Source organism: Lontra canadensis, unplaced genomic scaffold, assembly GCF_010015895.1.
Source record: "Lontra canadensis isolate GAN:19392208 unplaced genomic scaffold, GSC_riverotter_1.0 scaffold9, whole genome shotgun sequence".
Lineage (NCBI taxonomy): Eukaryota > Metazoa > Chordata > Mammalia > Carnivora > Mustelidae > Lontra > Lontra canadensis.
In genome coordinates this window covers 17157760-17185397 of record NW_022631003.1, presented here as the reverse complement: position 1 = coordinate 17185397, position 27638 = coordinate 17157760, and the positions used below count along the sequence as shown (strand labels likewise).

At 36.8% G+C, this 27638-nt stretch overlaps 1 protein-coding gene and 1 pseudogene across 1 annotated transcript; one reads left to right on the top strand and one right to left on the bottom strand.

Moving 5' to 3' along the window:
* The first annotated feature begins 4155 nt into the window (after positions 1-4155).
* Positions 4156-4554, top strand: LOC116866184 (annotated as a pseudogene).
* A 5847-nt stretch (positions 4555-10401) lies between these two features.
* Positions 10402-23487, bottom strand: CLEC2D (C-type lectin domain family 2 member D). The gene is made up of 6 exons (XM_032854944.1): positions 23359-23487; positions 22505-22696; positions 18999-19112; positions 17574-17758; positions 12182-12285; positions 10402-10633 (listed from the first exon to the last, which is right to left on the bottom strand). The coding sequence occupies exons 2-6, from the start codon at positions 22563-22565 to the stop codon at positions 10495-10497; spliced, it is 603 nt and encodes a 200-aa protein (XP_032710835.1). The 5' UTR covers positions 22566-22696; positions 23359-23487; the 3' UTR covers positions 10402-10494.
* Between the last annotated feature and the right edge of the window lie 4151 nt (positions 23488-27638).

Here is a 27638-nt window from a genome sequence, read left to right as displayed (position 1 = left end):
CTATTCTGGAGAATGTTCCATGTGCACTAGAGAAGAATGTGTATTCTGTTGCTTTGGGATGAAATGTTCTGAATATATCTGTGATGTCCATCTGGTCCAGTGTGTCATTTAAGGCCTTTATTTCCTTGTTGATCTTTTGCTTGGATGATCTGTCCATTTCAGTGAGGGGAGTGTTAAAGTCCCCTACTATTATTGTATGATTGTCGATGTGTTTCTTTGATTTTGTTATTAATTGGTTTATATAGTTGGCTGCTCCCATGTTAGGGGCATAGATATTTACAATTGTTAGATCTTCTTGTTGGACAGATCCTTTGAGTATAATATAGTGTCCTTCTTCATCTCTTATTATAGTCTTTGGTTTAAAATCTAATTGATCTGATATAAGGATTGCCACTCCTGCTTTCTTCTGATGTCCATTAGCATGGTAAATTCTTTTCCACCCCCTCACTTTAAATCTGAAGTTGTCTTCGGGTTTAAAATGAGTTTCTTGTAGGCAACATATAGATGGGTTTTGTTTTTTTATCCATTCTGATACCCTGTGTCTTTTGATTGGGGCATTTAGCCCATTAACATTCAGGGTAACTATTGAGAGATATGAATTTAGTGCCATTGTATTGCCTGTAAGGCGACTGTTATTGTATATTGTTTCTGTTCCTTTCTGATCTACTACTTTTAGGGTCTCTCTTTGCTTAGAGGACCCCTTTCAATATTTCCTGTAGAGCTGGCTTGGTGTTTGCAAATTCTTTCAGTTTTTGTTTGTCCTGGAAGCTTTTAATCTCTCCTTCTATTTTCAATGATAGCCTAGCTGGATATAGTATTCTTGGCTGCATGATTTTCTCGTTTAGTGCTCTGAATATATCATGCCAGCTCTTTCTGGCCTGCCACGTCTCTGTGGATAAGTCTCCTGCCAATCTAATATTTTTACCATTGTATGTTACAGACTTCTTTTCCTGGGCTGCTTTCAGGATTTTCTCTTTGTCTCTAAGACTTGTAAATTTTACTATTAGGTGACAGGATGTGGACCTATTCTTGTTGATTTTGAAGGGGGTTCTCTGCACCTCCTGGATTTTGATGCTTGTTCCCTTTGCCATATTAGGGAAATTCTCTCCAATAATTCTCTCCAATATACCTTCTGCTCCCCTCTCTCTTTCTTCTTCTTCTGGAATCCCAATTATTCTAATGTTGTTTCGTCTTATGGTGTCACTTATCTCTCGAATTCTGCCCTCGTGGTCCAGTAGCTGTTTGTCCCTCTTTTGCTCAGCTTCTTTATTCTCTGTCATTTGGTCTTCTATATCGTTAATTCTTTCTTCTGCCTCATTTATCCTAGCAGTGAGAGCCTCCATTTTTTATTGCACCTCATTAATAGCTTTTTTGATTTCAACTTGATTAGATTTTAGTTCTTTTATTTCTCCAGAAAGGGCTTTTATATCTCCCGAGAGTGTTTCTCTAATATCTTCCATGCCTTTTTCGAGCCCAGCTAGAACCTTGAGAATCATCATTCTGAACTCTAGATCTGACATATTACCAATGTGTGTATTGATTAGGTCCCTAGCCTTTGGTACTGCCTCTTGTTCTTTTTTTTGTGGTGAATTTTTCCGCCTTGTCATTTTGTCCAGATAAGAGTATATGAAGGAGTAAATAAAATACTGAAAGGGTGGCAACAACCCCAGGAAAATATGCTTTAGCCAAATCAAAAGAGATCCCAAATCTTGAGGGGGCAGGGGAAGGGGATAAAAAGAGGTTCAGAAAGAAAAAAAAAAAAAAAAAGAAAAGAAAAAAGAAATAAAAAAAGAAAACCAATAATGAAAAAATATAAAAAGGAAAAATATATATATATATATTAGAAAAACTAGTTAAAAAACTTTAAAAAAGAAAAGGGTAAAAGTTAAAAAAAATTAGCAGAAGAAGAGAAAAAAATTGAAAAAGAAAAAAAAATAAATTAACTGCAAGACTAAAGAATCATGGGGAGAAAGCCATGAGTTCCGTGCTTTGCTTTCTCCTCCTCTGGAATTCCGCTGCTCTCCTTGGTATTGAAACTGCACTCCTCGTAAGTGAACTTGGTCCTGGCTGGGTTTCTTGTTGATCTTCTGGGGGAGGGGCCTGTTGTAGTGATTCTCAAGTGTCTTTGCCCCAGGCGGAGTTGCACCGCCCTTACCAGGGGCCGGGCTGAGTAATCCGCTCGGGTTTGCTTTCGGGAGCTTTTGTTCCCTGAGCGCTTTCCATAGAGTTCCGGAGGACGGGAATGAAGATGGCGGCCTCCCAGTCTCCGGCCTGGAGGAGCTGAGAGCACAGGGCCCCACTCCTCAGTGCACTCTCAGAGAACAGCGCCCAATTACTCCCGTCTGCCTGGCCTCCGGCCGCGCTCCGAGCCAACCGAGCCTGCTACCGGTTCAAGGTAAGCCCAAGCTGTGAGCTCACTCCTCGGCTCCGTCTCTGTAGCCGGCTTCCCCGTTCTATTACCTGCAAGCTCTGCGACACTCAGACACCCCGATCCTTCTGTGACCCTGCGGGACCTGAGGCCACACTGGCCCCGCGGGACCTGAGGCCACACTGGCCCCGCTTAACCCCAGTTAAGCCTCTGGAGCGATGTCCCTCAGCGGAACAGACTTTTAAAAGTCCTGATTTTGTGCTCCGTTGCTCCGCCGCTTGCCGGGAGCCGGCCCCTCCCCCCACGGTCTATCTTCCCGTCGCTTTGGATTCACTTCTCCGCCAGTCCTACCTTTCAGAAAGTGGTTGATTTTCTGTTTCTAGAATTGCTGTTCTTCTTCTCTTCGGTCTCCTGTTGGATTTGTAGGTGTTTGCAATCTTTAGATAAGCTATCTAGCTGATCTCCCGCAACCTGAAGTAGTCTCAGCTGCTACTTCTCCGCCATCTTGACTCCTCCCCCCTGGAATATTCTCATTTTATCTTCTGAGTTTTTAAATGTCTTACATATTTTTAATCTTTTTATTATCCCCAGATTTAAATTCCATTACACTAATTGTCCCTTCAGTTTAAGTTAATAAGTTGTACAATTCATTAAAAAAATACTATTATACTTTTCATTTCTAAAACCCCTATGTAGTTATGTAAAAAAAAAAATTCATGTTTTCATAGAGTCTTGTTCTTTCCTTATAATTTCCATCAATTCCTACTATACTGTTTCATGTCATTACTTAAACATGGTTTTGGGTTCTTCTCTTTATAATCTTCTTGTTTGTTGCTTCTGTTGACTCTCCCAGGTGGTGTTTTTGGTTTTCTACTCTGAACTAGATATGGGTGTGGATTTTCTCACATTGTGGAAGTGTCACTCCAGAATATTTTTTTTGAATTTGAGGTAAAATTGGCGTAATATAAAATTAAATCCTTTAAAGTGAATAACTTGGTGACATTTCATACACTCACAATATTGTGCAACTGCCACTTCTATCTGGTTTCAAAATATTTTGATCATCCCAAGACAAGCCCCCATACCATTCAGCAGCTGCTTCCCACTCCTCATCACCACACATAGCCCCTTTCAACCAATCTGCATTTGTCTCTGTATTGTCACCTCTTCTGGATATTTCATGTACATGGAATCACACACCTTGTGATCTTTTTGTGTGGTTTCTTTCACTCATCATGTTTTCAAGGATTATCTGCATTGTAGCATATATCAATACTTCATTTTTTAAAAAAAGATTTTACTTATTTATTTATTTATTTATTTGAGAGAGAGAATGAATAGGTGGAGGGGCAGAGGAAGAGAGAACTGAAGCAGACTTCATACTGAACACGGAACACAATGTGAGGCTCAGTCTCGCAAGGCTCAATCTCACGACCCTGAGATCATGACCTAAGGTACAACAAAGAGTAGGATGCTTAACTAACTGAATCATTCAGGTGCCCCAATACTTCATTTTTTATGTCTAAATAATATTCCAACTCCAAAAATAATTTCACATTTGTCTCTTCTTGTTACCACAGGGTTATTGATAGTTTAGTTTCATTTTTGGTTTGTGTCAGTTTCACGCCCCAGTGTAGCAAGAGCAAAAAGAGAAAAAAACAGAAATACCAGAATCAAGAAGGGAAGCTCTGGCCATTTCTTCTTTTCTGCTGTAGACTCAAGTGGCTGTGTCCCCAAGTTCATGAAACCTGGAAAGGTGGTGCTGGTCCTTAAGTGGCTGTGTCAAGATGGGCAAGTTCATGAAACCTGGAAAGATGGTGCTGGTCCTGGCCTGATGCTACTCTGGATGCAAAGTGGCCATCGTGAAGAACGTTGATGATGGTACCTCAGACCATTTCTCCAGCTGGCTAGGAGAAAATCACCAAGAGGTCAAAGATTAAGTCTTTTGTGAAAGTTTGTAACTACAATCACCTCATGCCCACAAGATATTCTGTGGATATCCCCTTGGACAAAACTATCATCAACAGGATGTCTTCAAAGACCCTGTTCTTAAACGCAAAGCCCAACAAGAGGCCAAGGTCAAGTTCAAGGAGAGATACAAGACTGGCAAAAACAAATGGTTTTCCAGAAGCTGCAGTTATAAATCTGTTTTGTTTTGGTCACTAAAAATAAATAAATAAGAGAGAGAGAGAGAGAAGAAGCAACAGCAGCAGCCCTGTCCTGCTGCAATATCCCTTCAAAAAGAAAAAAAGCTTAGAGTCTAGCCCGTTAAAGCAGAACGGGTAATGAAAGCATGAACTGTAAATAGGACACTAACGTGATACCTGCCACAAACTGAGAGTGACTGCTCTCTGTTAGGGAGAAATTTGTATAAGGAGAAAATATTTTAATTATGAGTTAAAAGATTAGGGGTAGCTAGTCTTCCATATCGCCTGAACTTAATGATCATACAGATGGCTTCAATGTGCCGCTTTATATGGTATTGAAAACCCCAGCATTAGTTTGAATGTGATTTTAGCTGTTTTATGATCTGGGACTATCTGTTGTATACAAAAGCTAATAATGCAGCATTTCAAGTTCATCAAGGATTGCTCAAGATATTTGCTAGTTTCTCATTCCCTTTCTGTATCATTAGAGTCAACCATGAAATACAAAACTGTACTTGTTTTGAAACTGGTGAAGCCATAGAAGTTATTGCTTTTCTTGGCCACTCATACTCCATAGGATGTAGCTGATGATTCTGCATTTTAGTCTACATACTATTCTATTCAATTTCTACATGTAAGCCCCTACTGTAATCAAAAGTTACTATTTCTCCATGTTTCAGTTTGTACCCAACAAAGGTATTTACAACAGAAAATAAAACCAGCCATTGTACACTCTCCTCCTCCTCCTCCTCCTCCTCCTCCTCCTCCTCCTCCTCCTCCTTCTTCTTCTTCTTCTTCTTCTTCTTCCTTCTTCCTTCTTCCTTCTTCCTCTTCTTTTTTCTTCCCCCTGTTTTTCTTTTAACTCAGATGGTCTCCTGAAGCTCATAGCAAGTATATCGCCTATGCTTGTCATATTGGAACCTCAACATTGGTCAAAAAACCCCATGGTTCAGGCCCAGAGATGGTATTACATACACCCTATAAGTTCTTCAGATGATTCTATTCTCATTTCTCTGCTGGGCCCTTTTAGTATTCCTAATAGATGTATATTTGAGTTTCTCCATGAATCATGTGTCTCTTAATTTTTTAATATTCATCAACTCTTCATCTCTTCATTCTGATTTCTCAGTGATATCTTCAACCCCATCTACTCCTTCACTCTTTTGTTTGTCAGCTGGGTCCTTTCATAGATGTAGCTCTTCTATTGAGTATATTTCAACAATATATTTTGTTTTCAAGATTATGATCGGGTCTTTTAGATTGTTTTGCCTATTTTATACCCTATTCCTTTATCTCCTCAGGAATAATAAATATAATCATTTTTAAAGGTTTTTTTAGGGGAATGAGATTATTTTCCATTTGTTTGTTTTTATAAATTCTTCTATTTGGACTATTTCCTCAGGTACAAATAATTTTTCATCTTTCTCTAACACTTGATAAATTTCGCATATGAACTCCTTTTTTGGAATGAGATGGCTTCCTGATGAGGCAATTTCAGGATGGCTGACCCCTCTTCACTGCAGCAGGCCTGGCTACAAGCTGGCATTCTTGCTGATGCCTCCTTTAGGCTTCTGGGCCCCTCCAGGTAGTATGGTTCCTTTGCAAGTCTCTATCATTTGACTAAGAATGTGAAAGGTAGACTAGTGTAAATCTTTATTTGACTCCTTCAAATACTAACACACCATCACATCTTAAGATTATTGGTGAAAATAGGTGTTTTCTGCAACCTGAGGGATACTAAAGAGAAATGGAGGAATGCATTCCCCATTCATATCTATTGAACAGAGTATACAAAAAAGGGAAAATGGAAACTAAATCTTTGGTCCATAAACTATATAACTGACTACTGTATCACAAATAATCCGTAATTTCTTCAGCAGGAGGCTAAGATCTAAAGTCCAAAATGATTGTGCTTCTTTTTTCTCCCATTAGTTTTCTACAAAAAAAAAGTAGAATGGAGCTAAAATAGAGCTTTTTTAAAATATAATGTTGACTCACTTGTAAGAAATATTGGATCCTAGGACAAAAATCATATTTTTTGAAGTCAGATGTGTGGAGGTGCTCTATCACAATAGGCATATGGAAAAATTAGAGTGCCTTGGCCAGGTTCAATATAAGATTCTCTTACCGAATTTGTTTTTAATTGAACCCTTACTTGGGAATAAATGTTCATGCAAAAAAACAAAAAACAATACAAAAGACTGCTGAGAAAACTCAAGTGCCTGAGTAGATATTTCTAAACCATAACTTTGGTATTTTAATGTTCAACACAGAATTAGAAGCCCCATATATCTGCTGAAATGTAGTATTTTTCAACAGAAATAGGTGATTATTAATAAGAGCTAACTCAGTAAACATATTTTAATCTCACTAAACAGGTTTATTTTAGTACTACGAAATTTTACCTTTACCACAACCAAGATATCAGATCACCATGGATTTTGAATTTTTAAAAATTTCTGTTTATTTTACTTTACAATGTAATTATTGTACATATACATACAGTATTATATTATGTAAATATACAGTATTATATTACATACAGTATTATAATAGTTTCAGGTGTACAATATAATGATTCAACAAACTTATGCATTACTTGGTGCTCATCATGATAAGTGTTCTCTTAGTCCTCTTCACCTATTCCACATGCCCTCTGGCAACTACAAGTTTGTTCTGGTGTGGTTAAGATTCTGCTTTTTCGTTTGTCTCTTTGTTTGTTTATTTTGTTTCTTAAATTCCACACATGAATGGATCATACAGTATTTGTCTTTCTCTGACTGCCTTATTTCACTTAATTATTATTTTATCCTCTAGATCCATCCATGTTGTTGAAAATGGCAAGATTTCATTCTTTTTGTGGCCAAGTAATATTCCATTATATATGGCACATCTTCTCTATCCATTCATCCATTAATGGACACTTGGGTTGCTTCCATATCTTGGCTACTGTAAATAATATGCAATAAATAGCAGGGTGTGTATCTTTTCAAATTAGTATATTTTGTTTTCTTTGGGTAAAATACCCAGTAGTAGAATTTCTGGATCATATGGTGATACTATTTTTAATATTTGAGGAACATCCATACTGCTTTTTACCATAGTTGGACCAGTTCACATTCCCACCACCAGTGCACAAGGAATCCTTTTTCTCCACATCTTCTTTTGTTTTTTTATTATAGAAATTCTGACAGGTGTGAGGTGATACCTCATTGTAATTTTGATTTGCTTTTCCCTGATGGTGAGTGATATTAAGCATCTTTTCATGTATTTATTGGCCATCTGTATGTCTTCTTTGGAAAAATGCTTGTTCATGTCTTCTGCTCATTCTTAATTGGATTATTTGGGGGGTTTTTTGGTGTTCAGTTGTATAAGTTTTTTATATATATTTTGGCTATTAGCCCCTTATTGGATATATCATTTGCAAATATCTTCTCCCATTCAGTGGGTTATCTTGTTGTTTTGTTGATGGTTTCCTTCTCTGTGCAAAGCTTTTTATTTTGATGTACAGAGTCAATCATTCAATTTTGCTTTTGTTTTCCTTGCCAAAGGAGAAATATTTAGAAAAATGTTTTTATAGCTGATTTCAAGATTAGTGGCTGTATTTTCCTCTAGGAATTTTATGGTTTCAAATGTCACATTTCGGTGCTTAATCCATCTTGAGTTTATTTTTGTGTACTGGATAAGAAAGGGGTCTAGTTGCATTCTTTTGCATACAGCTGTCCAGTTTTACCAATATCATTTGTTAAAAAGACTTCCTCCCATTGTATATACTTGCCTCTTTTGTCATAGATTAATTGACCATATAATAGTGGGTTTCTTTCTGGCTCTCTAATCTGTTCTTTAATTTTAAATAATTTAATTTTATTGCTTTTGTGCTTTAACTTCCATATGGGTTTTATAAGCAATTAATCTACTTTTATTATGTTTGTATGTATCTGTGAAATATTTTTCTTTCTTACTTTTATTTCTCTTTATGATATTTCCTTTCCACTCAAAGAATCCCCTTTAATTTAAGGGTGTGTTAGTGGTGATGAATTCCTTTAATTTTTGTTTGTCTGGGAAACTCTTAATCTCCACTTCTTTCTGAATGATAGCCTAGACAGAAAGGATAATTTCGGTTACACATTTTTACCATTTAGCACTTTGACTATATCATGCCTCTTCTTTCAGGCCTGCAAAGTTTTTGCTGAAAAATCAGCTGATAGCCTCATAGGGTTTCCATTGTATATTACTGGGGGGAGTTGTTTTGTTTTGTTTTTCTCTTACACCTTTTTTTTTTTTTTAAGAGAGAGAGAGAGATGGGGCAGAGAGAGAGAGGGAGAGGGAGAGAATCTCCCTTTTAGTTTTTTTTAATTTTTAATTTTTTTAAGAAACATATAATGTATTTTTATCCCCAGGGGTACAGGTCTGTGAATCACCAGGTTTACACATTTCACAGCACTCATCATAGCACACACCCTCCCCAATGTCCATATCCCCACCATCCTCTCCCGTCCCCCCTCCCCCCAGCAACCCTCAGTCTGCTTTTTGAGATTGAGTCTTCTATGGTTTGTCTCCCTCCCGATCCCATCTTCTTCCATTTTTTCTTTACCTAACCCCCAAACCCTCCGCATTGCATCTCCACTTCCTCATATCAGGGAGATCATATGATAGTTGTCTTTCTCCGATTGACTTATTTCACCAAGCATAATACCCTCTAGTTCCATCCACGTCATCGCAAATAGCAAGATTTCATTTCTTTTGATGGCTGCATAGTATTCCATTGTATATATATACCACCTCTTCTTTATCCATTCATCTGTTGATGGACATCTAGGTTCTTTCCATAGTTTGGCTATTGTGGACATTGCTGCTATAAACATTTGGGTGCACGTGCCCCTTCGGAGGACCATGTTTGTATCTTTAGGATATATACCTGTTGGAGGCCACAGCATGGTTGGAGTCATGGATCAAACCAGGCCCTGGCTTGTGTCTCCTTCAAAGTCCGGACACCTTGACAAGGGGTTAAGGACGGGAAAGTTGAGTAACACTGAGAAAAGGGTCTGTGCTATGTGTCGTGCACTCGCCTACGTGACTTCCCACACACTCTCTCTACAGAAGGGAACAATGTGGTCAGGGTCATGAATTCTTAGCTGGTCCTTGTTATTCCTGTACCTCCCATAACCCACTCCCTGGTTGATTGTCTTGCTAATGGCTTTAGCCGAGACTACCTGGCATCATGAGGTTTGCTTGTAGTTAATGTAAACTTGTTATAGAAACTTGCAGTCATCTGACTAGGTTCTGATGTATTACTCCTTCTATTGTGGTCTGCCTTATAAATGATTGTAAGATGTGGAATAAAATCGGCACTGTTGGACATCCTCTTCAATGTCCCCCATCTCTTTGTCTCTTAATTTCTTTTCACCATCCTCTTACCCTCATGTTTTCCTGGTCAATTTGTCACGCTGGCTGTGACATATACCCAGTAGTTCAATCGCTGGGTCATATGGTAGCTCTATTTTCAGTGTTTTTTTTTTTTTTTTTAAGATTTTATTTATTTGACAGACAGAGATCACAAGTAGGTGGAGAGGCAGGCAGAGAGAGAAGGAAGCAGGCTCCCAGCTGAGCAGAGAGCCTGATGCGGGGCTCGATCCCAGAATCCTGGGATCATGACCTGAGACAAAAGCAGAGGCTTTAACCCACTGAGCCACCCAAGCACCCCTATTTTCAGTTTTTTGAGGAACCTCCACACTGTTTTCCAGAGTGGTTGCACCAGCTTGCATTCCCACCAAAGTGTAGGAGGGTTTGAGAGGGAGAGAATCTTAAGCAGGCTCCACACCCAGCACAGAGTCCAATGTGGGTTTTGATCTGACAACCCTGAGATAATGATCTGAGCTAAAATCAAGTGATGGATGCTTAACAGATTGAGCCACCCAGGCACCCCCATTCTCTTGATGCTTTAAAATTTAGTAGTATGTTACGATGAGTATATGAAGATCAGATAGAGCTTTGTCTCTGCATCTGGACATACGTGTCTGGTCTGGAACAGATCCACTTCCTCTCTGTGTAATGCCTAGCACTGCTGGCACCTTTGTCATTCAAATAGGCACATTCTCCTCCTCCTCTGATAGGAAAACTGCAATGGAAGAAGCAAAGTCAATCAGCTGGTCACCAGATATTTCTCCAAAAGCAGAGAGAATAAAGATAAGAAAACAAGGAAACTGACATTAAATCAGCCTCTAAATGTAAGATACACTATACATGTCATCTTTTAATACTAAAAATTACCCTCTGAGATCTATATCATTTCTTTTCATGGACAAAAACAACAACAACCAAACAAACCAAAACAACAAAATTTACCAAGATTCCTATAACAAGTAAAACTAAGATTCATACCTAAATCAATGAAAATATAGGGCCCATTCTATTCTCACCTTCTTCACTTTGAGAAAGAGAAGAGGGAAGAAATGCTGTTATATTGCAGGTGATTTTTGTTGTTGCTGCTATTCTTGGGACTTTATTTTCTCTTGTGGTGTTCATCAGCATTTAAATGGCCTGCCACGGACATCTCAGTCAGCATTTAGACTATAAGTTTTTCCTCTGTACTGTGTGAAATTGTTATCATGTGACCTGATTTGCCTATGGTTGAGACATGCTAGCCCTTAATAAAATATATTTTTCATTTCTGTGTGATGAACAATTTTCAGCAACTGAATAGTTAACAATATATTTGCTCCTTTAAACACTTAAAGAATTAGGTGAAGTGAATATTATTATTTCAGTATTGCTGAGGAAGAAGTAAAGGTTAAAACGAAATATTTAACAAGTTTCCACAAGGTGCTAGGCACTACACATACAACAGTGTATAAACATAAGTTCTAACTCTTAAAACTTAGTATCTGTCCAAGATCAAAAAGCTAGTAAGTAAGAACTAGTTTTCAAAACCATGAATGTCCTACCTAGTGCCCTTTTCACCAAAAAAAGTGATATTTCCAATGCTGAAGACTTTTTCATAACCTCATAAAGCAACTTTTCAAAACTTCCTCATGTGCTCAGACAAGAAAACATTTAGCAGAACTGTCTGAATCCAAGTCTTCCAGCATTATCTGAAATTTTCCCAGTAATATAAAGACCCGATAGATATAAGATTGAGATTAAATTTGACAATGCCAAACTATACTTGTGCTGACCATTATATTTATGATCTTGTAATGGATGCCATTACCATCACTCATCCCTATATAAATGGTTGAACACTGATGCAGTGATAGTTTAATATAATTTAACTTGCATTTATATAAGATTTTAAAGTTTAAGTAGTGCAGCCATATACATCAAAATCTCTGATTCTCATATCAACCCTGTGAGATCAATAGAGCAAATACAATTAATTTTGTTGTAGAGGTAAGCAACATACTTAAAGATAGTGTGTAGTTTGCTCAACGTGAAAGAGTTGGTCAGTGACACACAGAAGGCTGTTGTTAAGTTCATCATTCTACCATGCCACATGGTATTGGTTGGAGGAGGTTTCAAAACCTCTACCACCTACAATTTTTCACTTTATTTCTTTATAACTAATCCTAAAATAAAAATTCTTAGAGGATATAACTGGAGAATACAATTGATTTCATGCAAAGTAAATTCAAATACAAATAGTGCTATCATATCTTTCAGAACTTACCAGTTGCTCCATGCAGTACCGTTTATCAATTTCCATGGTTGGCCTAGTTCTCTGCTGATCCCAATCCAGTGGTCATAAGGGCCTTTATACCTCAGTAGGAAATTCTTTTAGAAAACAAAGATGATATGCATTAACCTGTCATTATCTGACCTCTCCCAGAAGAAGTGTTGCTTCTATGCTATGTTCTTTTTTCTTTTTTTTAATATTTTATGTATTTATTTGACAGAGTGAGACACGACAAGCAGGGGGTAGTGGCAGAGGGAGAGAGAGAAGCAGACTCCCTGCTGAGCAGGGAGCCTGATGTGAGGCTCAATTCCAGGACCTCAAGATTATGACCTGGGCCACCCAGGAGCACCTGTATGCTATATTCTTGACTGCTCTTATGATTTTCTCCTTTTTAATTTTATATTGTTTTATAATACATAGAGACTAGATATGCTACAGCAACATACACACACAAATATTAAAACTAAGAGAAATTGCTGATAATTTGTTCACTTATAATTCAGTATAGTTCTACTTTGTATTAATAATCCACAATTTGTTTATCTATTCTATTATTGGTTTCCACCAGGATTATTTCAAGTTTGAAGTTATTATGAATGTTGTAATGACATTCTTTGCACCTGTCCTGGAATGGATGATCAGGCCACAGTGGATACTTACTGTCAATTTTACTAAATGACACCAAACTCTTTTTTGATGTCATTGCAAGAAATTACACTCACACCAGCATTATAGGCCTGTTTTCCATGCTATACATCCTTGTTAACACTGAGTATTTTTTTATTATTGCAAGTATTAATTTCACTATAATTAAATGTATGATTTTCCCTTATGATTAGTGGATTAGTGATTTAATGACTTCTTGGGAAAATTTTTACTCTTTTGAAGTCATAAACATATTTATTTTTCTTTTCCTTGAGGTATCCAGTTGGGATACTGACTTTTGATATTTCTTTTTTTTTTTTTTCTTTAAGGTATGCATTTACAGCTTTGAATTTCCTTCTTATATTGCTTTTACCACATATCATGAATTTTGGTATGTTGTGTTTTCATTTGTCTCAAGGTATCTTCTAATTTCCCTTGTGATTTCTTTTTTGTTCACTGGATATTTAACAGTGGGTTGTTTAATTTCAACATATGTGTGCATTTTCCAGTTTTCTTTCTGTTGTTGATTTCTAGTTTCATTCCATTGTGACTGCAAAAAGAACCTTATATGATTTCAATCTTTTCAAATTTACTAACTTGTTATGTGGCCTATCACATGATCGATCCCAAAGAAACATTCCATGTGCACTTGAGAAGAATATGTGTTCTGTTGTTGGGAGGAGTTTTCTGCATGTCTTCTATATCTAATTGGTTTGCAGAACTGTTCAACACTTCTTTTTCCTCACTATTCTTGTCTTTGGTTGTTTTACCCATTATTGAATGTAGAATAATGAAGTCTTCAGCTATTATAATAGAACTATTTCTCATTTCACTTCTGTCAATTGTTCCTTCATATATTTGGGGACTGTGTTATTAGGGTACCACATGTTTATAATTGTTAGATCTTACTGTATCAAAATTTGTATCAAGATATAATATCCTTCTTTGTGTCATAAATTTTTTTGCTTTTGTCTATTTCATCCAACAAGAATATAGTCACACAGCTCTATTTTGGTAACTATTTGCATGTAGTATCTTTTTCCATCCTTTCACTTTAATCTTCCTTGTGTTTTTATATCTATGGTGAGTCTCTGAGAGAGAACATACAGATGGATCTCATTTTGTTTTCATCCAACTGCCAGTCTCCACCTTTTAATCAGATAGTTTCATCCATTTACATTTAATGTGATTACCCATAAAGAAGGACTTGCTTCTACCATTTATCTTCTTTTTTTTTTGAGTAGGTTCCACTCCCAGTGAGGAATCCATATTTATTTTTTATACCTCTTATATGTTCTTTATTCTCTAATTCCTCTATTATTGCATTTTTTATTGAGTTGAGCTTTTGTAAGTGCCATTTTTATTCCCTCTTTCTTTTTCCGTATGGATTATAGTAATTTTATTAGTGGTTACCTTGGGGGTTGCAATTAAACTTAAACTTATAACAATCTAGTTTATAATATGAACTTGGTTTTTTTTTAAGATTTTTATTTATTTATTTGACAGACCACAAGTAGGCAGAGAGGCAGGCAGAGAGAGAGAGAGAGGAGGAAGCAGGCTCCCCACTGAGCAGAGAGCCTGATGCGGGGCTCGATCCCAGGACCCTGGTATCATGACCTGAGCCGAAGGCAGAGGCCCTAACCCACTGAGCCACCCAGGCGCCCCTGAACTTGGTTTTAATATTATATAAATATTTGCCCCTATACATCTCCAACCTTGTCTTTATATTATGATCATAGATTATATATGTATACATTGTATGCACATTAACATAGATCTATAATATTGTATTACGAATTCATCTTGTAAATCTTTTCTGAAAAAAGAGAAGTTACAAACTAAACCAAGAGTATAGTAATACTGGCTTTTATAATTTATCTGTGTGGTTACCTTTATGAGTGTTCTTTATTATTTTGGCTCTGAGTTACTATCTAATGTACTTTAATTTCAGACATTATAGTTGCTTAAGGATAGGTCTACTGCTAAGAACATCCCTTAGCTGCTGTTTGTCTAGAAGTGTTTTAATTTTTCCCCATTCTGAAAGACAGTTTCAACAGATACAAAAAAAAAAATTTTAAGATTTTATTTATTTATTTGACATAGAGAGATCACAAGTAGGCAGAGAGGCAGGCAGAGTGAGAGGGGGTAAGCAGGCTCGCCATTGAGCAGAGAGCTTGATGCGGGACTCGATCCCAGAACCCTGGGATCATGACCTGAGCTGAAGGCAGAGGCTTTAATCCACTGAGCCACCCAGGTGCCCCCAAAATTATTTTTTTTAAAGATTTTATTTATTTGTCAGGGAGATGGAGCATAAGCAGGGGGAGAAGCAGGTGGAGGGAGAAGCAGACTCCCTACTGAGCAAGAAGCCCAGTGTGGGACTCAATCCCAGGATCCAGGGATCACAACCTGAGCCACAGGCAGACACTTAACCAACTGAGCCAGCCAGGTGTCCCAATAGATACAGAATTATTGATCAGCAGGGTTTTTTGCAGAATTTTTTTTAAAAGATTTAATTTATTTATTTATTTGACAGAGAGACAGATCACAAGTAGGCAGAGAGCCAGGAAGAAAAGGGGGAAGCAGGCTCCCTGCCAAGCAGAGAGCCCGATGCGGTGCTTGATCCCAGGACCCTGAAACCATGACCTGAGCTGAAGGCAGAGGCTTATCCCGCTAAGCCACCCAGGTGCCCTCAGAATTTTTTTTTTAAGATTTTACTTATTTATTTGACAGAGATCACAAGTAGGCAGAGAGGCAGGCAGAGAGAGAGGAAGGGAAACAGGCTCCCTGCTGAGCAGAGAGCCTGATGCAGGGCTCCATCCCAGGACCCTGGGATCATGACCTGAGCTGAAGGCAGAGGCTTTAACCGACTGAGCCATCGAGGTGCCCCCAGAATTTTTAAAATATGTAATTCCACTGCTTTCTGGCTTCTATAGTATCTCAGGACAAATCAACTGTTAATCTTACTAAGGCTCCCAGGTACCTGACTAGTCCCTCCCCTTGCTGCTTTCAAATTTATCTCTTTGGGTTTTGACTACTTGACTCTAATTTGTCTTCATGGGAATTTCTTTGAATTTATCTTGCTTAGGAATTTGTTGAGACTCTTGGACATGTATATTCATCTCCTTCCTAACTTTGGGAAACTTTGGGCCATTATTTCTTTACATATTTCTCCTACTTCTTTTTCTCTTTTCTTTCTGAGATCCCTACAATGCATTTATTGATTTGCTTGATGACACTACAGTTCCTTCGGGATCTGTTCATTTATCTTTGGTTTCTTTTCTTTTCTTTCTATTCCCAAACAGGATACATTCAATTGTCTTATCTTCAAGTTTGCTGATCCTTTCTTCTTCCTGTTCAAATATGCTTTTGACTCCTCTAGTGAGTTTTTCATTTCAATCATTGTACTTTTAGCTCCAGAATTTCTATTTCATTCCTTTAATAATGTCTACCTTTTTATTGATATTCTCATTTTATTTATATACCATTTTCCTGATTTCTTTTAATTTTTCTGTCTATGGTTTTCTTTAGTTCATTGACCATATTTAGGACAGTAGATTTTATGTCTTTGACTAATATTTCCAATGACTGGGCTCCTTCAGGGATGGTTTCTGTCAGATATAGCTCTGTCAGATATATCTCTGACAGATATTTCTGTCAGATATATCTCCCTGTGAATAGGCTATGCCTTTCTATTCATCTTTATGCTTTGTAATTTCTTTGTTCAGAACCAGACATAATGAATATTTTATTGTGTTAGCTCTGGGAATATAATTATTTTCTTCAAAGATTGTTGAATTTTGATTATTGAGATTTGGAGCCATCTGTTTGTGACTTTTCTAATAATTTTTGCAAAAACTGTATTCCCAACTCTGTGTGGTCACTGAAATTTTTATTCTGTTATTTCTAAGGTCAGCCAGTTACCAGCCAAAGATTTTCTTAAATGCCTGGCTCCCAAAAGGGGGAAAAAAACAAGTACAGTTTCTGTAAATCCCTTGGAAATCACTTCAGTTGGAAGGAGTTGAAGAAAAAATGGCAGCCCGTCTCTGTATCTTCCCCTCAACAATGAAAAGCAGCACTCAGGGTGCCTGGGTGGCTCAGTGGGTTAAAGCCTCTGCCTTCTGCTCAGATCATGTTCCAAGGTCCTGGGATCGAGTCCCACATCGGGCTCTCTGCTCGGCAGGGAGCCTGCTTCCTCCTCTCTCTCTCTCTGCCTGCCTCTCTGTCTACTTGTGATCTCTGTCAAATAAATAAATAAAATCTTAAAAAAAATGAAAAGCAGCACTCAAAAATCACAACACATAACCACAATATTTGAAGAACAATGCTCTTATTGGCCATCCTGGTTCCAGCAAGTTTTACCAGGAACATGGCCAGAAGTATCCATGGCTCCCAGCCATGATGAGGTGTGGGGAATGGTAGCCACTGAGTGGGAAAGTTGAAACTCACTGGGATTAAGTGAAATTTACTAACCTCTTCATTAAGTTATCCTTGGATGCTACAAGACTCCAGAGTTCCAAAACAATTACTTGAAGAAGTTTCTGCTAGCTCAATAGTTGTACAGATTTAGGTAGAGATTCCAGGAGCTACTGCTGCTTTTCATTGCTGAGGAGAAGATACAGAGATGGGCTGCCATTTTTTCTTCAACTCCTACCAACTGAAGTGATTTCCAAGGGATTTACAGAAACAGTACTTGTTTGGAGGGGCCTTTTTATTTTAATTCTAGGTAAAACTATTTTCTTACCAGTTCCTGGATGGTTTCAACTTGAACAAGATCAGCACCACGTGAGTCACAAAACCTCTGGCTGAATGTCCAATTCTTGAAGTCATCAGAAAAATAGAAACACTTTCTTTGGAAACCAATCCAGCTTTCTGGGCATGCAGCTTCAAGACACTCTGATGACATCTGATGCAATTTTCTACCGGTTACTAAAAATAAAAACAACTTGCTTTTATATTTTCCTATATATTACCAAGTGCTTTCTAATACACTTTTCAATGGTCATGTGAAATACTAAATGTATTGTCCTTCTTTTTCAAATGAGGAATAGAATTCTGAAAGTCATTGCATACACTACATAATAAATGTCAAAGCAAGGTTCAACTAATGTCTTAGTGGGTCGATGGAAAAAAGAATTAATAATGCCTTAAACTCTGGACTACTGTTACCTTTTCTTAATGCTGGGTAATCAATAGCAACATTTTATCAGCCTTAGAAAGCATATAGTTCAAGAGCTCTAGGTTCTTTCCTAAATAAAATGAAGGGCAGGGTGTAGATATCTTTTATGAATAAGGTTTCTTCAGATGAAATCACCAGATATATGTCTAAATAGTCCTATGATGATAAAGTCAGTGATATCATAGGGAATAATGGAAAATAACAGCCCCACAGTCCTATTCATAAGTGACTATTGGATTATTGAAAGGCCAGAGAGGTCTATATTTTGTAAGACACCATGTTTTTGTGGTCCTCTCTTCTTTCTAATATCATCTCAGCCTATGTCCTCACTAATATATTGTTTAAAATTACTGAATTCTTGGCCAATATTCAAACATAAACAAAATTTCATAAATCTTATACACTCAGCTTATACAGCTCTATTTTGATGTGTCCTCCATAAGGATCTGCACACAATACCTTTGAAGTAATTTTAGTTGAAAATGTAATTTCAATTATATTGTACACCTGAAACTAATATAATGTTATATGTCAGTTATAGCTCATTTTCCACATATCCTTAATCCAAAGAAAATTTTTTAAAAAGAAAATGTAATTTGAGAGTAAATTTATATATAAAATATATAAAGTATATAATTACGTTTGTAAATAAAATATATGAGTGTATATATATATATATATATATATATGTATGCCTGTAGAGTAAAACTACATGATAAAAGACCTAGCAATAATATAAATTAAAGCACAATAAGGTTGGAAACTGGGTTCTAAATTATGCAGGCTCTGGTCCTTCTATTAAGCTTGCAATAATATGACCTCTATATTACACAATTAAAATCAAAGACCCAACTTCCAAGGTAATTAGAATTTAACTCATTGAAATTTTTAAAAATTAGGAAGTGTAAAGAACAGGAAAATTACCTATAAGTCCTCTCTTCTTTTGGAAAGTGGACTTCTCTAGATGAACAAAGATTACAATTCACTTACCTAAAAAACCCACTAGTATTGCAATCACTGTAATTATGAGCAATATGATTATGGATAAAACCAAGACTTGATTCAGAGTATTGGTAATAGAATGCTTCCTTGGATGCAGATTACCTGGAAAAAATATAATTGAAAATGTGTTTTTGTTTTTGTTTATATTAATGCAGAATAGACATCAGACTAGTAGAAGAACTAACCATCAAAATGCTACTTCCACTTCATTCCTTTCCACTAGAGGGGGCAATTGTCCTGTTATTTTGTGAATTTACACCGTCAATTAAAAAACATTCTACGTAATTCTACGTAATTAATTTTCTTGCATCTTAATGAAAAAAGTGAAAAGCAAATTTTAAAAAGCAATATGGGGGAATCTTTTGATTAAAATGGACTTAAAAGGCTTTTTTTTTTAAGTCAAAATTAAAGTGAGATAATTATTCTCCTAAAAGTCAATTTAGTTTGATTCAAGAGAATACCCGGTGGGCCTCTGAACTTGGTAGCAAGCTTCTTTGTCTGACAAAGACAGTATTTAATAAGGATGCTCAACTTAGAATAATTCATTAAGCTGTGTATTTGTTTTGTACAATTTTCTACATTTGCATTGTAGCTCAAAACATTCTACATTATCTAAAACCTCTTGTAAATTTTTTAAGCTTTTATTTATTTACTTATTTGATAGAGAGAGACACAGCCGAGAGAGGGAGCAGGGGGAGTGATAGAGGGAGAAGCAGTCTTCCCACTGAGCAGGGAGCCCCATGCAGGACTTGATCCCAGAACCCTGGATCATGACCTGAGCCAAAGGCAGACGCTTAAGGACTGAGCCACCCAGGTACTCCTAAAACCTCTTGTAAATTTTAAAATCATGTAAAATTTAAATCATTGGAACTTCTGACTCCATCTCTTGGCTACCACACACTCTCTTAGCTACTTCATCTAGAGATGTTCTTGGCTAAACAGGCATATTTCTCTGTAACATTCTATCCACACTAGAGGCATCAGGGTGGCTCAGTTGGTTGGGTGACTGCCTTCAGCTCAGGTCCTGATCCTGGAGTCCTGGAATCGAGTTCCGCATTGGACACCCAGCTCCATGCGGAGTCTGCTTCTCCCTCTGACCTTCTCCCCTCTCATGCTCTCTTTCACTCTCTCTTTCTCTCTCTAAAATAAACAAATAAAATCTTTAAAAATATATTGTATCCACACTAGAAAGCTTTTCATTAACGTTTACCAGATTGACCACTGGTTGATATACATGCAGGAAAAATGTGAGTAACCCTACAAAGGATCCAAAAAGTGAGCTGACTTTGGAATCTAAGCAGACAGAATGCATGAATTTAGCCAGAGTAATTGCCTGCTAAAACCAAAAATTTAAATAAAGTCAAAAGTCTCACAACAAAATATTCATTCAAAATGTCCAGAATACAGTCCAAGATTACTCAGCATATGAATAACCATGAAAATTTCAACTTCCATGGGTAAAAACAATCAAGAGAAACCAACGGTGAGATGACACAGATGTTGGAATTATCTGACATATACCTCAAAGCAGCTGTTGTAGAAATACTCATAGTACCAAATGATAAAGAAATAAATGAAGTCATTTAACGATAATTAGGAATCATCTTTTCCTCATCTGATGCCTTCTCCCTAAATTGATTACTACTTCTACCAAAGACAAAAATATTTTTTTTCAGTCCTAAATTACGACACTTCAATTTTCCCCAACTGGTACCAAATACTTTTTTTTTTTTCACTTATTAAGTCATCATATAAAGCCTCAAATACAAGGGCTTTTTTTTTTAAGATTTTATTTATTTACTTGACAGAAAGAGATCACAAGCAGGCAGAGAGGGAATTGGCGGGGGAAGCATACTCCCTGCTGAGCGGAGAGCCTGATGTGGGGCTCTATCCCAGGACCCTGAGATCATGACCTGAGCCAAAGGCAGAGGCTTAACCCACTGAGCCACCCAAGCGCCCACAAATACAAGTGTTGTTGTTTTTTTTTTTTTTTTTTTGAGTTTCAAGCTTTGGGGGCGCCTAGGTGGCTCAGTGGGTTAAAGCCTCTGCCTTCAGCTCAGGTCATGGTCCTGGGGTCCTGGGATCAAGCCCTGCATCAGGCTCTCTGCTCGGTGGGGAGCCTGCTTTCCCCATGCCCCCTGCCTGCTTCTCTGCCTACTTGTGATCTCTGTCTAATAAATAAATAAAATCTTAAAGGTTTCAAGCTTTGTATAAGTGCATAATATATATGATTACATATGTATATTTACATATTTTCTTTTTATTGTACAAAGTAAGATAATTCTATTTGAATGCTCAATTGCTTTTCCTTTGACTTCTGTTTATGTTTTTTATTTGTTAAACTCTTTATTTAACCTTTCTTTTTAAATTCTTTCCTATGAGATTTCATTATAGATTTTTTTATCTTACTTATTTTTAAAGATATTATTTATCTTTAAAAAGATATTATTTATCTTTAAAAAGATAAATTCAGCAAGGAGTCTGCTTCTCTCTTTCCCTCTGCCCCTTCTCCCAGCTTGTGGACTCACTCTCCTTGCTGAACAGGGAGTTGGATGTGGCACTCAGTCCCAGAATCCTGAGATCATGGCCTGAGCCAGGGCAGACACTTAACTGACTAAGCCACGCAGGCATCCCCCTTTTTGCCTTATTTAATAATGATAATACCATGTGTCAATATAACACTTTCAACTAAGCCATGCAGGCGTCCCCCTTTTTGCCTTATTTAATAATGATAATACCATGTGTCAATATAACACTTTCAACTATGTATTACCCTTTTCAGTAAAATTATTTTTAATAATTAATAAGTGTATAATAAATTAAATTTATATTCATAATAATATGAATAAATATTTAAAATAATAACTAGAATTAATATTAATATTGTTGATAAAATAATGTTAATGAATAATTTATAATAAGTAATGAATTTATTTAGTTAAGAAGAGAGAGACAGTCTTAAACAGACTCCATGCAGAAACTGGAGCCCAATGTGGGGCTCCATTTCATGACCCTGACACCATGACCTGAGCCAAAATCAAGAGTCGGGTGCTTAACCAACTGTACCACCCAGGGGCCCCTCAGTAAAATTAATTTTATTAATGTTTATTAATTTTTAATTTCATCATTTAATGTTTAATTTAATATTTTGAATTTTAATATTTAACAGCTGGTTGATGGGTTATTAATAATATTAATATCAATAAAATAGTATGTGTTTCAATGACATTAATTTTTAAATATTTATTCTCAATCATAAATTTAACCTGACCCCCATTCTCTTACAACTTTCCCTAATAGTTCTCTCTCCTTACTTGTTAGGATAAGTGCACTTAAGTAACTGCATAGTTTTACACAAATTATAAACTAATTTATAACCTTCAGCACTCCACCTCTCATCCTTGAAGAGTCCCTGTGCAGAAACTAGATCCCATCACTGCTATAATCTTACCACCTCAGTGCCCACATTCTTGACATACAGTCCAGCTTCTTACTTGAGTCTGCCAACAGTTCCACTGGTTCACAATCTTTCTTTAATCGATTGCCGTCATGCATTTTGTGCTCAGTTTTTACAGAATAGCTCACTCAGTAGGCAATTTCATCTCCAGAATGTGACAAAAACGAGAAAAACTCACATTCTGGTTAGAACTTCCTCTAACTGAAGCTTTGGCTTTGGTTATACATGACTAAAAAGGAAATAGAAAGAAACGATGCCGAAAACCGCTTGCTACAGCAAATGCCTCTTTTGGTTCTCAGCATAAATTTGGTAACTCTCAACTTGTATGTCGGCAGAAGTAAGTATAAATTTTCAGGTTTATCCTATTTTGCATTTTTTCATGATTTTGTTGTCAAAGAGGGCAGAAAGTAAACCTTGATAAATTTCACATTATCTTGGAATTCCCACACAGATGACAGAACTAATAATGATACTTTTACTATTATTCTCATGGTGTGATAACATAAAACTATGGTTTATTGTCCCTTACCATGATACAGAAGTATGGATGAAAGACTTAAATATGTGTTCTCATTTAATTGGTCCAACTAAATAATGAGGCTAATATTACTACTTTTATTTTAAAATAAGCTTCTTGAGTAAAGACTAATTTGTCTTTAAGTTCACAGATACTGACAGACTACTTTGATTTAGAAATGATTCTAAATCATTTAGATTGATTTAGAAACTACTTTGAAAGTTTAAGACCCTACATAGTCAGTAAAGGTCAAATGTTGATTCCCCTGACTCCTCTGACACTTATGAGTCAGTCATACACTCATAAAATCTCAGTTTCTATTCCTGAAACAGCTCCTCACTATGAGGAAAAGAAACAGAAAAATTAGCTCTTACAGTCATGATGATGTGTTAGCTGAACAAAAGTGTGAGGCTGAAATGGCAGAAGGGCTCCAGTTGAAGGGAACTGTGTTCATCTATGCCCAAAGAGAAGAGAACGTGGAATGTAGCTGAGAAACCTCCTGATATTTAAGATGGCTGGAACACAAACTGTGAAGGGTGAAATGTGAGAAAATAACTTTCTAATTAACTCTATACTAAACTGTGAATTTCATGACTTCTAAGCCCTAAGATCCTGTTCACTATTTTATGAAACCCTGTGCTGACACCATACTTAAGATACACTGGCATGTTTTTTACATGGTGAAAGGACAGAGGACACAGAGAGCTATTTTAATTTCACTTAGGAAAAGGATTTTTCCTTTTCTGAAACAAGATTTTTTTCTAAAATTAGGCATATATTTAAGAGACAGAAATAAGTGACTAATTATCTGTGAAAATAAAAAAGTCCCTTCAGGGCTATTACTAGTCAATAGAAGGAACTACTCCAAATGACTAATGTAAAAGTAATTTTAGGGACACCTGGGTAGCTCAGTTATTAAGCATCTGCCTTCGGCTCTGGTCATGATCCCGGGGTCCTGGGATCGAGTCCCATGTCAGGCTCCTTCCTCAGCAGGGAGCCTGCTTCTCCCTCTCCCACACCCCTCCTTGTGTTCCCTTTCTCACTGTGTCTCCCCTCTCTGTCAAAAAAATAAATAAAATCTTTTTAAAAAATAAATAAATAAAATAAAAGTAATCTTACCAGATTTTGTTTTGTTGAAACACATCACTGATAAAAAAAAATTATACAAAACAGCAAAATCTCATGAAAATTATTTAGTCTTACTTGACCTTTGCCCCACTTTTCTTGGTCTTTCTTCTGGTTTCAGATAACACCATTTCCCTCAAGTGCAGAACACTGGCCAGAGATTTTTCTGATAGTCCAGTGCCTACGTTTAAATATTTTGAATATCAATGTTTCTTCAAGGGTAGGAGAAATGGTGCGTTTCATCCTAGTGCATTATGCTAGGCTCTGAGAGAAGTGAGGGAAGCCTGCTAGGCAAAGCAACTATTGTTAAGTAGCTCAGCAAAGGAAGTACCCTCTTCAGGAAGCAAACACACTGAGCATAAGTAGTCAGTGATGAATTGCAACTGGACTGAAAAATGACTGTACACAGGAACAGCTACACAGACATGCTGTCTGTCCAGCAGAAGATCTCCATGCTCAAAAGGGCTTCCCACTTGTTTAATATGCTGCCATCAATGTCTTCAGATTATTACTACTATTTAAACAAGACACTCTGTGTTTTTATTTTGCACTTCACACTGCAAATTAGTGGGTCCTGACTCTCTGTGCATGAAAGAGGTGAATTAGTTTTGACCTCACCTAACAGAGCTTCCATTTTTTACTTAAATGGGTTTATTAAATTTTCAGATTATTATAAAGTCATATGTGGTTATGAGAAATCTTACAGAAAGAACCCATGTTCCCTTTAGCCAGTTTCCCTGAGAGTAACATTTTAAAAAACTACAGTATGTTTGGTTTCCATGTCTTTGCTTAGTAAAAATCTCACAAACATTAAATCACCAACCTCATACAGTATTTATATATACACATTCACACATATAGAAAAGGAAATTGAGCCAACCCTAAAATAAAATTGAATCAAGAAGAATGCATTAAAATTGATTAATTAACTAACCAATTAATTAAAGCTACAGTACGATATCACAGCCAAGATAATGACATTGACACTGTCAGCATACAGAACTATTCCATTACCACATGGTTCCATCAGCAGGGCTTAACACCAGAAACTTTAAAAATCAGCAGGCTTGGCTCTGAGAGAGCCTGAGGGTGATGAGAAACTGTGTCCCAAACCTCAAAGAAACAGTATAACAAACAAGCCTGCCTAAGTATAGCATAAAAGCAGCATTTTGAAGAGCATATGGGGTACACAGGAAGATGTATTTCTTAGTCTCAAAGCATATACAAGAGGGACAGATACCTTTGGGAGACTTCTCCAATAACAAAGGAGCTGGGTGGTGCCATTTCTCTCCCCTGCCCACTAGCCTATATACACAGATACCTATGGGAATCAGTCCAAACACTCTCCACCTAGCTTTGCTAACAGTGTGCCCTGTCCCTGCATTCTCTTGAAAACTGCACCATCCAACCATCCCAATTCAGCAGAGTCCCTCTAAAGTGGCTGCTGGTCTTATCCTGCAAACATCCTCAACAATGACCAGCACCACTCCACAGTGACCTGCCCTGAGAAGAGGGTAAGATAACCACACACACCGGTATGACTATAGCTCCAGAAATGGGCTGAGGGCAGGCATCTAGTCCGACCCAACACCAGCCCAAGGTGGCCTAAGACTAACCTCTTAACAGCACAGGGACCAAACTCTGCCTATAATAGACAAAGAGAGCATTGCAGACAACTGGAATGAAAGCAAAAACATCTCAACCACAACAGAAGGGCACATACAACACACTTAGGAGACACCCCTGACACACCAAGTTCTGATGCACAAGGAACGTTGCACTACAGGGCATTACTAAAGCTCTTCTTCATAAGCCCACTATTTTTAAGAGCAGGTGATATAGCCAACTTTCCTAACACATAGAAACAGACACAGAGAAATAGACAAAATGAGGAGACAGGGGAATGTGTCCCATATGAAAGAACAGGGCATAATCACAGAAAGAAAAAAAAAAAAAAACTAAGCAAAACAAAGACAAGCAATATGCCAGATAAAGAATTCAAAAGGTTGGTCCTAAAGATACTCACTATACTTGAGAAAAGAGCAAAAGAGCCAATGAGACCTTCAACAAAGAGACAGAAAAGTCAAAAAGAACCAGACAGAGATAAAGAACTCAATAACTAAAATTAAAAATACCCTAAAGGGAAAAATGTACACTAAAGAGAGCAGAAGAACATATCAAGGAGCTGGAAGATAAAGTAATGGGAATGTATCAAGCTGAACAAGGAAAAGACAAAAGTAATAAAAAATATGAATATGTTAAGAGAACTCAGCAATGTCATCAAGCATAATAACATTTGCATTATAGAGATCCCAAAAGGAGAAGAGAAAAGAGGCAGAAAATATAACTGAAGAAATAATAGCTGAAAACCTCCCTAATCTGGAGAAGGAAACAGAAACCCAGATCGAGGAAGCACAAGAAAGCCTAAGAAAAATCAACCCAAGGACATCCATACCAAGACACACAATAATTAAAATGGCAAAAAGTAGTGACAGAGAATTTTTAAAGCAGTGAGAGAAAGGAAAACAGTTACATACATAGAAGTTCCACGAGACTGTTAGCTGATTTCTTAGCCTTTCACGAGGCCAGAATGGAACGGCATGATATATTCAAAGTCCTCAGAGTAAGAAACCTGTAGTTAAGAATACTCTGTCCAGCAAAGATATCATTCAGAATTGAAAGGGTGATAAAGGTTTTCCCAAACAAATTTAAAGGAATTCATCTCCAGCTTTATAAGAAATGTTAAAGGGGATTCTTTGGTTGGAAAGAAAAGGCTCCAATCAAGAGTAAACAAATTTCAGAAGGAAAAAATTTCATAGGTACATACAAACATGACAAAAGTAATAGATGAATCACTTATAAAACTAGTACAGAGGTAAAGCATAATAATAGTAAAATCAATTATATCTAAAAAAAATCAGTCAAAGGATTCAAAAAATAAAAAGGCATGACAAAATAAAATGTGGGGGTGGAGAATTTAGTGCTTTTAGATTTTAAGTGACAATCAAACTAATATAGACTGCTATACGCATAGGATATTACATATAAACCTATTGGTAACCACAAATCAGAAACTTGTAATAGATAAGCAAAAATAAAGAGAAAGGAATCCCAGCATATCACTATAGAAGGCCATCAAATCCTAAGGGAAGAAAAGCAAGAGAAAAAAGGAATAGAGAACTACAAAAACCACCATAAAATGAGTAACACAATGGAAATAAGGACATACTTAACAATAATTACTTCGCATGTGAAAGGATTAAATACTCCAATCAAAAGATATAGGTGACTGAATAGATACAAAAGAAAGATGCATCTATATGCTGTCTACAAGAGACTCATGGTTTTGCACCATACCATTAGGTCTATGATCCATTTTGAGTTGATTTTGGGGAAGGGTGTTAGGTATGTGTCTAGATTGTTATTCCATCCCTTCACTTTCAATCTGCATGTGTCTCTAGATCTGAAATAACACTCATGGAAGATAACATAGAAGAAAACCTAGAATACCTTAGATATTATATGATGT

Coding starts and splice junctions, on each gene's coding strand:
- CLEC2D (XM_032854944.1), bottom strand. CDS start 22,565: ATGCATGACGGCAATCGATTAAAGAAAGATTGTGAACCAGTGGAACTG. Junction 19,113..22,504: donor GGAACTGTTGGCAGACTCAA/GTAAGAAGCTGG, acceptor TATTTTTTCCAG/GTAATCTGCATCCAAGGAAG. Junction 17,759..18,998: donor AATACTAGTGGGTTTTTTAG/GTAAGTGAATTG, acceptor TTTTATTTTTAG/TAACCGGTAGAAAATTGCAT.